A 16,523-nucleotide genomic window follows, 5' to 3' on the forward strand; every position below is an offset into this window, starting at 1 on the left:
AAGAGCATTAAATATATCATGGGCTGCCAGAAGAACAAATACATCTGTCTTGGAAGAAGTTCAACCACAATATTCCTTAGAGATGAGGATGGTGAGACTATCTCACATACTTGGATATGTTAGCAGGAGAGACAAGTCCCTGGAGAAGGACATTATGCTTGGTAAAGTAGAGGATCCTCAAAAAAGAGGACGACCTTCAATGAGATGGGCTTACACAGTGGTTGCACAATGGGCTCAAACATAGCAGTGATTAGAAGGATGGTGCAGGACTGAGCATTGTTTCTTCTGTTGTATAGAAGGTTGCTAAGAGACATAACTGAAATAGCGCCAACAACAATTTGTAAAACGTGGAAAATGTTGAAAATAAAGAATTCTGGTGCTTTAATTACTGGTCTAAGGTGAGATCCCCAAAAATGTGTGGTATTCACTTGCTTGAATCAACTACTGCATCATATATTTCCCTAAACATAATGTGCTTATCACTCTCTTAGCTACTCGTTTGCCAGCAAGAAATCATATAGCATGAACTTAAAATGTCCAACATGGCTCACTTATTTTACTGTTAAGCAAAGCTAAATTTACATTCCAGGAAAAACTGCAGTTTAATTTTAAAAACAAACAAAAAATGCAGCAGTAAAACAATTTATGAGGAGAAACAGATGCATTCACATATAATAAAGCCACTGCAACTTCTTCAGGCATTCAACTGTTGTGTTAAATAAACAGACAGTAGTTATTTAGCAGCAATGATTCCGCAATAAATAATGCACTGTGTTTCTCAGTCCTGCACAAAAATTGCAGCTACAGTTACATCAATAGCTGTAACCTACTGGCTCTAATGGCAGAAGAGACCTTAAAACCAACTGTACAAAAAATTGTCACACTGTGACAACAAATATAAAAACAATCTGTAGGTCTGAAATAAAAAGACTCCACTGTGAAGAGGACAGTGTAGACAAACGGAGATTCCAAGTCCACCAAAAGAAATAATTGCCTTCAGGTCCGAGTCCTTGATTGGTAAGAAAGGCTGGGCTTGAAACCATGTTATCAGATTTAAAAGAGCATGCTCTGTCTTCTGTTCTTCCCATGTCCTAAAATATAAAGTCATTTTCATGAGGCAGTTCAAGTTCAGTTTTATCCCACATACAGTATTTGGTGAATCTAGGAAGCTAATGTTCCCACAAGCGAAAGCTAATATTCCACGCACGGTAAGAGTGATCAGCACTGCCTTAAAGTGACCCTTCTGCTGATGAGTCACTCTACAGCTTCTATGCTTCGGAGTGATGAACCTGAAGACTAGGGAAGCACAAGATGTGTCTTCTGCCTCAGGTACCAAGGATGGCGTGTTCAGTGATCAAGCCAGGTCACTTGTAAAGGTCTCTGTGCCATCTGCAGCTTTCAGGATCCCTGACTTGACTGAGTCAGATTTCTCTCTGAAGATTTACTGAGCTGCCCACATCATACAAAAAAGTGAGTACGTGCGATGCTAAACATACACAGTTGTGGAATGCACTGTACATTGGTTTTTACATCAATAAATTTACTGACCAATTTATAAACCAAATGCTTGGTTCCATGCAAAAATTCATGATCGACACGTGAAATGGTTTATGACAAACACACCTGTCTCTGGATAAGAAGAATTTCGAAAACCCGGGTCCTTTTGCAACTGAATTTCTTTCAAACTGAATATTGAAACACCTAAAATATATAGATAAAAAAAAAGTGCTAACATTATTAAAACATATATAATCAACAAACATTATTTTTAAAAGTATATATGCTGATTCAATATGAAAGATTCAGGTCGTGGTTAAAAAATTTGCTTTCTTCTTAATATTTTAAAAAGAAAATAATCCACCTTTAAATTTCTCTTTCAAAACATGCTGTACCTGTGTTTGTTTTAGGACTGAAAAGAATTGAGAACTTTAAAAAAAATTTACACGCATTACTCAGGTTTAATACATTCTCTCCCTTATGCCTATCTCCTTATGACGGGATGAAGTTAGCAGGTTCTCAAACTATCTTCAGTTTCCATGAAATACAATAAGAGTTGTGTAGCTCAAAACAGGAAACTTGAAATAAATACTAAAATGAAAATTACATCTTTAAAACATGTATAATTCAACTCTCCTTTCCAATCTCTGAGAGATGGTCATTCATTAAAAAGTAACCAGTAAATTCTAAGTAAAATTTTTAAGGATCCTTGATTTGAAACTAGCTTTGTCACTGACTACTACATAAAACTGGAAATTGATGAAAAGTTCTAGGCAGCTCAATTCCCAAACAATAAGGTAATGTGCCATTACCTTACTCCATTTAAAATAAAATATTAGAATAATAATGAATAAAAAGAAATGTGAAGAGTAAAACCTTAGCATAGGATATTTAATGTTTAGTAAGCGCTAATATGACACTATCATGCAGATAGTAAGTCAAAGTAATCAAAATAAAGAGGCTTTAGATCTTTAGGATATTTATATTCATACTTCTTCAACAAAAGGGCCAATCTTATGTTTTAGTTGGATGTTGTTAAACTTTGTCAGAAATTTACTTTTATTAGGAGTTCTAAATTCAAGCTGGATTAGAATAACGACAATGTCTATCAAAATGTGGCATTTTCTAGTTTAGTTCCAATAAGATTAATGATTATTCCTAAGAATTTTCTAACAAAATAATAGTAAAAAGTTTGTTATTTGGAATAAATTAAACACATAGGCAAATAAAACATAGCACCTTAAAAAATCTGATTCAGTTACAAAAAAGACTAGAATTTTAAGCTAAAAACCTGCAATTATTTCTCTAAATACCTAATTTAACCTAGTCCCTTGAGTATGTAGAAATAAAGTAAAGAGGGCGGACGACCTCTAAAATGTCTTACTTTCAGATAAAGCGTGTATTCTTGGTCCCAGACTTCTAAAATACACATGCTTCATGGCCTCTTCTGCTGAAACTCTTTTCTTAGATTCATACTGTAAAAAGATAAAGAATTGCTTTAACAATTTTACCTCTAATTGGTATAAAGAGGATGGAAAGGTCAAATTAGCCTTCAGAATTAGTTTTTCTAAGCTTGATTACTTAATTTGATGACTACTTTTCAAGCATCAATTTGGAATACTCCAGATACACTCTAATTTGAATTGCTATTGAGATTAAGTAGCATTAACATTATATTAATGATTATATTTGAGTTCTAAAGTTAAAAATGAATTTTACCAGAATTTTAAAGTCTTTAATTTTTCTGAAGTGATGAAAAATTAATGAAAAACTATGAAGAGAAGTGTGGCATTAGGCTTGGAGAAAGATTCATCAACAATCTGCGTTATGCAGATGACACAACCTGTTGGCTGAAACTGAGGAGGACCTGAAGTGCTTGCTGAAGAAGGTCAAGGACTGCAGCCTTCAATATAGATTGAAGCTCAATATCAAGAAGACAAAGATTCTCACCAATGGGCTAATTGGCAGCATCAGGATGGATGGTGAAGAGATTGAGATTGTTAACAGCTTTAGTTTACTTGGCTACGCAATCAACACTCTTGACACCAGCAGCCAGGAAATTAAAGATGTAAGGCAATGGGAAAGTCTGCTGTTAGGGACCTTTCCAGAGTACTGAAGAGCAATGGTGTCACTCTGGAGACTAAAGTGTGCCTAACACAGGCCACAGTCTTTGCAATCACTTGCTATGTGTCAGAGAGCTGGACAATGACTAGAGAGGATAGAAGAACAATCCATGCCTTTGAGTTGTGGTGTTGGAGAAGTATTCTGCATATACTATGGACTGCTAAGAAAAGGAACAGGTTCATCCAGGAACTGCTCCTTGGAGGCAAGGATTATGAAGCTTTGACAGGCTATGGACATGTTGCAAGAAAGACCACTCCTCAGAGAACGACTCCTGCTTGGGCGGGTAGAGGGACAGCTCAGGAGAGGAAGACCCTCTATGAATGGATTAATTCAGTGACTGAGGTAATTGGGGTAGGTGTGAGATTGGCACAGGATAGAGCAGGGTTTAGGGCTGTTGTACATAAGGTTTCTCTGAGTAGCAGGTGACTTGACGGCATATAACAACAATAATAAGGTTCCCTAATACTTTAATAGTAAATATGAACTATGTATAGAATAGCTGTTTTTCTCTATTTTTCCTTGGTAATGTAAAAAAAATTTTTCAGGCTGTAAATGCTTCCTAGAGTCCATAGGTGGTACAAATGGTTAAGTAACTACTCAATTACCAACCAAAAGGTCAGGGGTCTGAAACCATCCAGAGGCACTCAGAAGCAACAATGCTTATCATGAACCAGATTAGGCTGAGATCAGACTCAGTTTTAATAATTATGCTTTCCAATTTCTAAATTCTCTCATAATTATGTTCTAGCCAACAAGAAAAAAAAGAACCAATGTGATTGGTATCACCTTTAGCCTCCCCTCCTTTTTCTGATTTGAATGAAGACATGAATATGCACAGGAGGAACACTGGAGTCTTTAAGGCAGTAAGCAAACAGATGGAAAGTGTGAATTTTGGAAAGCATGGCCTTGATACAACTGATCAACACCAGTGGTTGACGCCTTCAGACTGTTTTCAGTCATGATGAACATTAAGAAAAACCATAGGTTTTTTTGACTTAAGCAAGTGTCTGAAACATGTTGGTTAGTACTGTAAAGTAATAATATTTCTTAGTCACAACAAATTGATGACATATTACTGACTGTTTCAAAGCTAAGGAAACTTAAGTTTTGAGAAGTTAACTGCGCAGAAATAAGTACAAAATAAGATTACAACTTACTTGAAGAAATTTCGTTATCAACTCAATTCCTTCAGAGTCCAACCTAGAAACAACAACAAAAGAGTGAAAATTAATTCTTTACTCTTAGCTAATAGAAATCCCTTTGGTAAAACCATTCTCTAAATATTATAATCTGTCAAATTTAAGTGCCCTAAAATACTCATTCTTTTTTAATTCAAACAGACTCTGATGTTTTACTGTGAAAAAAACTCAACACAAAAAACTTATCTTGTGCTAGCATAGGAAGAATATATAAAGTGGACTTCAAGTTTCCTTTAAGAGTAAATTAGAACTATAAAAAGAATATTTTAAAATCACCATTCTGCTCAAAATAAAGTTAATCGCACAGGAAGAGACTGTCTATTCTCCTCCTGCAACCTTTAGAATAGGGAAGCATTAATAAAATTAATCTTTTCATAGTGTTCCACTGAAGACAAAAGTACTGAGACACTATTTTCCTATTACATAGTTGAAAACAGACAAGTAACCCAGAAACGTGTGACAGTTTTTCAAAATAAGCACAGAGACAAGCTATTCAAAAATTATAACAAAACAATCCATTCATCATTAGATACTAGAAGGTATAAAGTGCAGTTTAAATATGGTACAATAACTTCGTAAAACTTAAGAGTTAACAAAACAAATTATACAGCCAAAACAGACAAATAATTACAACTTATAAAACTAACATGAGAGTAGTGGGGCTCAGGAATCCCTTAATGATAATCTCTTTAATCAGAAATCATATATTCTACTACAAAAGCACAATGATGAATGAAGTCCTACTTTCCCCACATAGTTTCAATTGTCACAACATTGTAGATGCTGAGGATCATATACTTTCCAGACTAAATCTCTACGGTCTGTCATTCTGGCACATAACCAGAATTCTCTTGCAATAAACAAGCTAGGGGCTAAGGTCACGAATTAAAGATAAGCTTCAACTTTCTACACTTAAAATTTCAAACAGCAACCAATACATAAATGAGAAAAAAGATTTGCACACAAAAAAGCCTGGTACAGGACCATATTCTTCCTACATAAGTCTAATTAGAATGATACAAGTTACTATAGTAACAATAAGACTATCAATTCATACAAACACTTTAAAACACTTTAAAAATATTTTTTGTGTCAGAACAGTTTTCTGTTCTTCCCCATTTAGAGACTAAAGCAGAAAAAGTGTGTTTTGCTGTGAGCAGTGTGAATAGCTTTTGACTAAGACACAGCATGTCCTTATTTGGAATCTTGATTCCTTCCTAAATTTTTTTAACGGAAAGATGAGGAAATGTAGTAAAAGAAGTAAGTTTTTCTATTTTACTTACTGAAAACACAAGTTCTGACTCAAATGCTAACTGACAGTCCATCTGAGGTAGGTAGCAGAAGAAAATTCAACTGGTTTTATCAATGGCTAACCTTTACGAAAATAAATTTTGCTGAAAGTTCAGGAAAAGCTTATATTCTTCAAATATAAGCATTGTCATCAACACTGACAAAAACACTGATGTGTCTCATCTTGCATCAGGTTGTGAATTCACTTATAACAAATTTTTAAGTTTTCCAAGTCAATATAGAATAATTTTGTAGAAAGCAAGTAACTCTTCAGGATACTGAACAAGCATCAGAATCTTTCTGAGTATCTACATAGACTCTGAGATTCTTTTACATAAGCTTATACTAATTTTATTTACAGACATTTTTGTTTTCCTACTTTCGTGATGCAATCGATCTGGTGTAGGAAGGCACATTTTCAATAAAACTAGCATCCTGAAATACTGACGAATATATGGTATATTATGTATATTTCCTTCTGAATCCTATTTTCATTAATGCCTCAACATAATAAAAAGAACTCTGTAGGTTTACTCCCTTTTTCAATTTAAGGAAACAAACAAATACCTAGGTGCATGGTTAATTAGAGGCTGTGGTTTATATTTTGGAAAGTTGTAGTTCTTGAACTCATCATTTGAAGAAACACCCGGCCACGTTTCCTGAGATGGAGTTCCTTGAATTTAAAAACAAACATTTATATATAAATTTTATATATGTAAATATATCAATACATGTGATATAAATAACTTACATTTACTAAATGAACTAAATATTTCAACTGAAACAAGAATGACAGAAACTGTAAAAAAATAGAGATCTTATTGGACTATACAATGATGTCACAAAAATGCTGTCCGGTCTCTTTTCTGCCTAGTTGATACTTAGGCTGTACGTATTTCTTTATAATATGCTAATGGTCTATTTTCAAGAATACTTTTCTTCTCTGTTCCTCCATAATATCTTCATTATAAAAGTGTACTTAGTAAATGAAGTCACCTCAAAAGATCACTCATTAAAATATGTATGCTAACTATAATTACCAAAAATGATATTTATAGTCTTAAGATAAAAGATCAAAACTTTCAGAATAAAATCTTATTCAGCTAGTCAGTAAAGTTGTAAAATCACTGGGAAAGGGTTTCTTCTGTTACCTAGCAGTCGAAAAATTAAGTGCAATTCATCTTCCACAGTTGATCCTGGAAACAGAGGTCTTCCAGAAGCCATTTCAAAGAAAATGCAACCAACACCCCTTTAAAATATAACATGGGAGACAGGAGAGAGGAAAAAATGGTAAGCAATCTATTTACATATTATGAAGACGAAGAACCCTTTCCTTTAGACTGCCTCTCTGGAGAATTTAACTAACCTGCTAATAAACCTCCCACAGAGATTTTTTTTCTCTCAGAACTAATTAAAATTAAGTATTACTTTCATTTGTTTCAACTTTCATTTTCTTCTATTTTTTTCCTAATTAAAGAGTTCAGTTCTGCTCTAGATGATCCCTGAAGAAAAACATTAACAATAACTAATAATGACTGAATTCTTACTATGTATGAGGAACTGTTTTTTAAGTGCTTTATTATCTTATTGATTCTTTATATCAGCTGTAATAGTGCTCAAGGGCTGGGAGAGGACAAGACAGAAAGGAGGGAAATCAAGTGAAGAGACTGTGATGATGACAGCAAGCACAATGCAATGTTGAGAGAGAAACAAATGTTTCAAGTTTTTTTAGGCAGGAGCAGAGTCAGATCACGTAGGTGCAAGAAGGGTACAGAGAGGGGAGAGAAAGGCATGGAGGCTATGTGGATGAATATGGTCTTCCCGGAACTATATGAATACAAGTTTATGAATATAAGTTTAAAGACACACAGTCCTTCGATTAAAAGGCATACAATCTGGCAACTGTAAATAAAACTTACATGCCAACATGTTATATAAAACAGTTTTTTATAAAACTGTTCAGGACAGTAACAGAAAAAAAGTATAACATTATTCACTACATGAATATTGACTATAAACGCTACTGCAGTTCTTTGGAAGGAATTATCATCCGTGGCTAGTGTACATTCAGAAGGATTTGTGAGACCTGACTTTAGAATTTACTAGGCTCAAGGCACAGTTAGAGAAAGCAGGTATTCTAAACATGTAGACTGAAACAAAAACACAACGGTAAAAAAGTTCAGGTTGTTTTTTAAGAGACAGTATCCACTTGGCTAAAAGGAATGTTTAGGAGAAATTGTTTGAATTAGAGATAAAGGCTAATTTAGAGACATCTTATGCATATTTGAGGAATTTATCTTATGATATAGGTAATGAATGGGGCAGAACAAGGTTGTATGAATAGAGGAATGTCATGGTGTAAATAGTTCATGATAAAGAGGTTACAATATTTTGAAAATTATTTTCATTCATTTCTAACATAGATTTTGTTGTTGTTAGGTGCTGTTGAATTGAGTACGACTCTTCGCGATCCTATGAACAAAAGATCTAAACCCTCTTCTATCCTGCACCATCCTCATACTTCCTGACACACCCCACTGTAGCAGTCACCATGTCAATCCACCTGGTTGAGGGTCTTCCTCTCCTTCGCCGAGCCTCAACCATTCCCAGCATCATGTTCTTCTCCAAGGAATAGCCCCTCCTGGCAACACACCCAAGTGTGTGAGGTAAAGCTGCATCATTCTTACCTCCAAAGGGCACACCAGCTGCACCCTCTCCAAGATCTATCTGTTCATTCTTTTAGCCATTCATGGGATGTTTAGTGCTCTTCTCCAACACCACAGCTCAAAGGCAATTCTTCTTCTGTCATCCTTACTCACTGTCCAGCTCTCAGATGCACTTTAGTCCTCAAACTAACATCATTACTCCTCACTAATTTGAAGAGGTCCCTAACTGCAGATTTTCCCAGTGCAGTGCGTCTCCTTATTTCCTGACTGCTGGTATCAAGGCTGTTAACTGTGGATCCAAGCAAGATAGAACTCTCGAAAGTTTCAATCTCCTTTCCATTCATCATGGCCTTTCAGTCCAGTGGTAAGAATCTTTGTTTTCTCAACACTGAAACACAATCCATATCAATGGCTGCATTCCTTGATCTTCTGCAACAAGTGCTTCAAGTCCTCCTCACTCTCAGAACGCAAGGTTGTGTCATCTGCATAATGCATGTTATTGATGAGTCTCCCTCCAATCCGGATGCCACACTCTTTTTAGAGTCCAGCTTCTCAGATAGTTTGCTCAGCATACATATTGAATAGGTATGGAGAAAGAATACAAGCCTGACACACTCTCTTCTCAATTTTAAACCATGCAGTGTTCCTCTGCTCTGTTCACCCAACAGCCTCCTGGTCCATAGGTTTTGCAGGAGCACAATTAAGTGCTGGGATTTCCAGTCTTTTCAGTATCAGCCACAACTAGTTATGATCCACACAATCAAATGCGTTTGCAGAGTCAATAAAGAACAAATAGACAGTCTTCTGGTATTCCTTACATTCAGCCAGAATCCCGCCGACACCAGCAATGATATCCCTTGTGGCATAGCCTCTTCTAAATCCTGCTTGAACTTCTGGCAGTTCCCTATCTACAAACTGTTCTAGCCATGTTGTTGTTTATTTAATTTTTTTCAGCCGTTTTTGAATGATCTTCATCAGTATTTTGCTTTCATGTGATATTAATGATATTGTCTGACAATCTCCATATTCAGTTGGATCACCTTTCTCAGGAATAGGAGTAAATATGGACCTCTTTGGCCAGAAAAGCCATCCTCCAAATTGCCTAGCAGGGACTGGTGAGCACATACAAGGCTGCATCTGGTAATTGAAATAAATCAACTGGTAACCCATCTATTCTTGGGGCTTTATTTTTTGCCAATGCCTTCAATACAACCTCAACTTGCTCCTTCATTATCTTTGGCTCCTCTTCATATGGTACTTCCTGAAATTTTCAGTGTCAATCAATTCTTTCTGGTAGAGACTATGTACTCCCTCCATCTTCTTTTGATGCTTTTGGGGTCATTCACTATATTCCCCATAACATCTTTCAATATTGTGACATCAGGTTTAAATTTATTTTTCAGTTCTTTCAACTTGAGTAATGCAGAGTTCATTCTTCACTTTTTATTATCCAATTCCAGCACTCTGCACATTACATTATAATACTTTTCTTTGTCCTCCCAAGCTGCCCTTTGAAATCGTCTGTTCAGCTCTTTCTCTTCAACATGTTTTCCTTTTTGCTTTAGCTTCTCGATGCTCCACTGCAATCTTTAGAGTCTCTTCTGACACCTATTTTTATTTTTTCTTTGGCCTCTGTTTTTGTAATAACCTTTTACTTTCTTCATGGTTGATATCATCCCACAACTCATCTGGTTCGATCGTTGGTGTTCAATGCTTCAAATCTTTTCTTAAAAGATGATCTTGAAATTCAGATAGAATTGATTTAAGATCGTATCTTGATTCCTATAGACTTATTTTCATTTGGCCTCAATCTGAACTTGCATATGAATAATTGATGATCTGACCCACAATCATCTTAGATGCCCCTTGCCTAGTTTTGACTGCCAATACTGAGTTTCTCCAATGATTTCTTTCACAAATGTAGTCAACCTGATTCCTAAGCACCCCATCAGGTAAGATCCATGTGTAAGGTAGCCATCTAGGTCTTTCAAGAAGGTATTTGCAATGAATAAATCATTGTAAATACAAAATTCAATCATTCTACTTCCAGCATTATTTCTATCACCAAGCCCATATTTTCCAACTACTATTCCTTCTTCACTGTTTCCTACTTTTATATTTGGGGACTTCTGGATTGCAATATTTGGTAAAAATTCTCAATTTCTTCTTCTTTGGCTCTACATACAGGAGGATGTACCTGAGTAATAATCATGTTAAGAGGCCTTTCTTTTATGTGTATGAATATTATCCTATCACTAACAACATTGTCTTTCGGGATAGAACTTGAAATTGACTTTTTGACTGTGAATGCAAAACTATTCTTTCTGTTTTTCATTCCCTGAATAGTGTACCATTTGACTATCTCATTCAAAATGCCCTAATCTGGTCCATCTCATCTCATTAATACCTAGTATATTGATATTGATGCATTCCATTTCATTTTTAACAGTTTTCCGTTTTCCAACATTAAAGCTACGTACATCCCATATTCCAATTATTATTACACAATGTGTTATTGTTTTTCCTCATTTCAACTGGCTTCCAGTCTGGGCTTTACCACTACACTACTTTATCCTCTTCTTTTAGTGTTCAAAGGGTTTTGAAAAGCTTGTTATGTAGATTTTAGTAAATATAAAATGACTATCAGTAATTTTGTTTCAAATTGCTATTATTAGTTCATTGAGTTTTAACACTATCCAAAAGACTTTTGAAAAAGTTACATATAAAATTATTCCTATTTCCACAAAGGAGAAAACTAAGTCACATGCCAGTAATTTAAATAAGGCTATTATGTAGAATAAGATCAGTATTTGAACCTGGGTGATCTGTCTATCTTTTGTGGTAGAATTCTTTTTTTTTTTTTTTAAACTTTATACTGGTTTATTTACAAAGTTTGTATCCACTGTTTTTCACACCAGACCTTTCCCATTTCTTTCACCTCCACCTCCCTCCACCCATCAAATTGTGTGACCCTATGATTAAATACCGCGCCCCCATCCTCTGTCCTCTGCCGCCCAACCCTCTTTGGGTCCTCATACTCGTTCTACAATAATGGTCTTATACAATATATTTGTTCTTATGGAAGTGAATTAGTTCATGTATCATAATGCTCTCTAGTCCCTCCCAAGTTAGGTAGTAATGTACCAGATCATTGCTCCCGTGTGCTGTGTAATATTCCATCGTGTGAATGTATGATAATTTCTCAATCCATTCAACTGTAGTTGGACATCTGGGACTGTTATCACGTTCTTGTGATGGTGAATAATGCCGCAATGAAAACTGGTATGCTAGTCTCCGTTTGGGCCTCGCTTCTGTCTCTTGGGATATATTCCAACCAGTGGAATATCTGAGTCATGGAATTTCTATGTTAAACTTTTTGAGGAAGCACCAAACTGCTTTCCAAAGTGGTTGTACCATTAGAATTCTTAACCACTGTTTATACTGTTGCTTGTTAAACTAATGTCACCTTGAAACTTAGCTATTGGTATGCCCTTCTTTAAAAGCTATAGAGTAATAATGACAGTCTGGAGACTAAGGTGTGCCAAATCCAGGCCATAGATTTTCCAATTACTTGCTGTGCATCAGAAAGCTGGACAATGACTAGGGATGACAGAAGAAGAATTGATGCCTTTGAGCTGTTGTGCTGGAAAACAGTACTGAATATACCATAGACTGCTAGAAGAACAAATAGGTTCATCCTAGAAAGGGTGAGACTAGGCTGCTCCTTGGATTCTGAAGTTTTGTCTAATATACTTTGGACATGTTGTAAGGAGGGACCAGTCCTTAGAGAGAGATGTCATGCTTGGGATGGTGGAGGGACAGCACAGGAGTGGAGGATCCTTGATGAGATGAATTGGTTCAGTGATTGGGGTAATGGGCTGGGTGTGTCAGATACAATAAAACTGGCACAGGATAGAGCAGAGTTCAGGGTTGTTGTACTTAGGGTCACTATGAGTCACAGCAACTGAACAACACATACAACAGTATGATAATACCATCTGCCTATATTTACCACATGTCAATCTGTGTTGAGTATTCCGAGGAACCAAGCAGAACATCAGGAGGCCGGTACCACAATGTGACAACTTCATTTGAGTAGGTCTTTGTGGGAACTGACTTGGCTCTCGCTAGTCCTGTAAAAAGAAAACAAAACAAAGATTAGAGAAATTGCTATGATGGAATTCCTAAACTTAACTCTAAACTAAAGAATGCCTTAAACAGCTATTTGGGAATTTGAAGAAATGAAAACAAAATTATCTAAAAATATTTTTGTGTGTTTATGATCTTTACTTGGTGCCACAATTAATACACTTGGTACTAACAGCTGAAAAATCAAAAGATGAATTGTACTGGGAAAGTCTTGGACCTCCCCAGAGTACTTAAGAGCAACAATGTCAGTCTGGATACAAAGGTGCACCTGATCCTGGCCATGGTCTTCATAATTACATGCTATGCATCAGAAAGCTGGACAATGACTTGGGATGATAGAAGGAGAAAATTGATGCCTTTGAGCTGTGATGCTGGAGAAGAGTATTGAATATACCATGGACTGATAAGAAAATGAACAGGGTCATCCTGGAGATGGTGAAACCAGGCTGATCCTTGGAGGCAAGAATTCTGAAGTTTCTTCTGACATACTCGGGGCATGTTGCAAAGAGGGACCAGTCCTTGGAAAGGGACATTATGTTTGGGAGTATGGTGGGACAACGCAGGAGGGAAAGACCCTGGATGATATGGATCGACTCAGTGACTGGGCTAATGGGGGTAGATGTGTCAAAGACAATTAAGATTGGCTCAGGATAGAGCAGGGTTCAGAGCTACTGTACATAGGGTCGCTATGAGTCATAGGCGACTTGACAGCATATATCAACAAAAAAAACATGATCTTGGATCAGCAAATTCATATTTAATTCTATAAGAAAAGATGCTTATTTTTAAGTATTTGAATGTACACGGTACAGTGTCTGATTTTATCCAAACACAAAACATTTTTCTTTTCTCCATTAATCATGATGCTAAAATGATTTTTATACAAATTAAATAAGCCCAAAATAGGTCAATGACACTGACATGCACAATTTGAATTCTTAAGTATTATAAACATTTGTTGTTGTTGTCATGTGCCGTCGAGTCGCTTGCGACTCATAGCGACCCTATGTACAACAGCCCTAAACTCCGCTCTGTCCTGTGCCAATCGCACTGTCTCTGACACTCCCATCCCAATTATCCCAGTCACTGAATCAATCCACCTCATAGAGGGCCTTCCTCTCCTGCGCTGTCCCTCCACCCTCCCAAGCATGATGTCCCTCTCCAGGGACCGGTTCCGCCTCACAACACGTCCAAAGTATGTTAGACGGAGCCTCAGAATCTTTGCCTCCAAGGAGCCACCTGGTTTAACCCTTTCCAGGACAAATCTGTTTGTTTTCCTAGCAGTCCATGGTATTCTCAATACTCTTCTCCAGCACCACAGCTCAAAGGCATCAATTCTCCTTCTATCCTCCCTGGTCATTGTCCAACTCTCTGATGCATAACAAGTGATTGCGAAGACCATGGCCTGTATCAGACCCACCTTAGTCTCCAGAGAGACACCATTGCTCTTCAGGACTTCGGAGAGGTCCCTAACAGCAGACTTTACCATGGCAATGAGCCTTTTAATTTCCTGGCTGCTTGTGCCAAGACTGTTGACTATGGAGCCAAGCAAACTTATCAACTTTTAATCTAATCTCAACTTTCATTCACACCAATTTTCACTTATATTGGTCCCTATTTTTTTAAATTTTGCTGACAAGTTAGAAAAAAATATGATGAGTTGAAACTGACTCAGTGGCAACTAACAATTATCCTTGGAATAGGTTTCAATTCTGCTTTTTACTCTTTTAGTTGTTTTTAGGTTTTACGTGAGTAATTCTTTCACTGAGCAAATAACAATACTGAATAACTGATATGGGGACTCTGGTTGTCTCGTGATAAGGAGTTGCACTGGCAACCCAAGGTGCATGGTTTAAATCCACCAGTTGGCTCCAGAGAAAGACAGGCAGTCTCCTCTTTTGTGATTTACTGCCTCTGAAATCCTGCCGAAGAGTTAGTTATGAATTGGTTCCAACTGTATGGTATACAACAATAAGTTATTATTATCAAATGGCAATAAATAACAATTTTTAGTTGCCATAAATGGTGTAAGATGTGTCAACTCATTCTTTTGTCAATTCTGTATAGAGTTCACAGTGTATTTAGGGAAAAAAGACCAAACAGAGTTCAAACTGTATCTCAGTTATGGGAGTTGTTTTTACTACCTTCAAGGCTCAAAATTTCTGATCATCTGAGAAGCACTTCTAAAAGACACCTGAAGTTGTTGTTGTCATGTACCTTCAAGTCGCTTGTGACTGATAGTGACCCTATGTATAACAGCGCTGAAACCTGCTCTATCTTGAGTCCACTTTACTTTCTCTGACACCCTACCCTCATTACTCCAGTCACTGAATCAAATCATCTCATCAATGTTCTTCCTCTCTTTCTGTGTCCTTCCACCCTTCCAAGCATTATGTTCCTCTCCAACAACTGTTCCCCCCTTGTAACATGCCCAATTATGTCAGATGAAGCCTCAGAATCCTTGCTTCCAAGGAACAGCCTGGTTTCACCCCCTCTAGGATGAACCTATTTGCTCTCCTGGCAGTCCATGGTATGAATATTCAGCATTTGTCTCCAGCACCACAGTTCAAAGGTATCAATTCCCTATCATCCCTAGTCATTGCCCAGAAGTTAAGAAATGCAAATTTATTTTAACATATATCTTCTATTAAATAGTAAAAGAGAAATCATATTTAGGGTTAGGATTTCTGTTATGTATAATTAGGAACTCTGGTGGTCTAGTGGTAAGGAGCTGCATTGGCAAGCATTCTAAATCCATCAGCTGCTCTGTAGGCAAAGAAGGGCAATCCATGTAATTTTCTGCTTCTGAAAACCTAGTGGGCTGGAGGGACAGCTATTAGTTGGTTCCAACTTGATGGTACATTAACAGCAACAACATATATTTAATAAACAACAGGTATTTAATATAAAGTAAGAAATTCAGTATTTTATTAAAGTAGCCGTAGTCACACAGAGCTCTGGTGGCCTAGAACAGCAGGTGAAGAGGTGCACTGTCAATCTGAAGGCTCATGGTTCATATCCCCCAGCTACTCTGCATATTATTTACACCCCCTGAAAATCTGCCCTAGGGTCATGTAGTAGTCAGTTCTGACACTAGGGCACATAACTAAAATGTAGTCACCCTAAGAAATTTAAACAATTAGGCAGCATTCATACTAGTTTAGTTTAGCATTATGCCTTAGAAATTCTTGGGTGGTACAAATGGTTAAAAACTTGACTACTAATCAAAACACTGATTGTTTAAACCTACCCAGAGGTGACTCAATAGGCCTAATGAGACCCTTCTGAAAGGTCACAGCCTTAAAAATTCTATTGCAAAGTTCTACTCCACACACGTGAATTGTCATGCATCAGAATCAACTTGACATAATTTTCAACAACTAATGCTTATAGGATGTAATGAGGACAATGCTGCTAATATGTCATTTAATTAGAAGTTTTAATTTATCATCCCACTTGATAAAGTAAATCTGATAATTCTTTTTCTATTAAATCTGGTTAAGTATCAAAACAGGGACAACTTTATGATTAATCATAGTAAGAGAGAATCTTGGAGACACGATGGAACAGTGGGTTATGTGGCAGCTGCTAACCAACA

General features: G+C 36.6%; 1 protein-coding gene across 1 annotated transcript in view; it reads right to left on the reverse strand.

The window, feature by feature from the left end:
* Positions 1-963: 963 nt before the first annotated feature.
* Positions 964-16,523, reverse strand: part of CDK17 (cyclin-dependent kinase 17) — a 46,424-nt gene continuing 30,864 nt past the window's right edge. The window contains exons 10-16 of the mRNA XM_006888496.1: positions 12,789-12,909; positions 7,262-7,359; positions 6,678-6,783; positions 4,779-4,821; positions 2,882-2,972; positions 1,624-1,701; positions 964-1,091 (exon numbers count right to left, since the gene is read on the reverse strand). Of these exons, the coding sequence (XP_006888558.1) occupies positions 1,054-1,091; positions 1,624-1,701; positions 2,882-2,972; positions 4,779-4,821; positions 6,678-6,783; positions 7,262-7,359; positions 12,789-12,909 (575 nt within the window). The 3' untranslated portion in view covers positions 964-1,053. The remainder of the gene's footprint in view (positions 1,092-1,623; positions 1,702-2,881; positions 2,973-4,778; positions 4,822-6,677; positions 6,784-7,261; positions 7,360-12,788; positions 12,910-16,523) is intronic.

The sequence above is a fragment of the Elephantulus edwardii genome, unplaced genomic scaffold, assembly GCF_000299155.1.
Source record: "Elephantulus edwardii isolate Elephantulus edwardi_28Jun2011 unplaced genomic scaffold, EleEdw1.0 scaffold00068, whole genome shotgun sequence".
In the NCBI taxonomy this organism is placed as follows: Eukaryota; Metazoa; Chordata; class Mammalia; order Macroscelidea; family Macroscelididae; genus Elephantulus; species Elephantulus edwardii.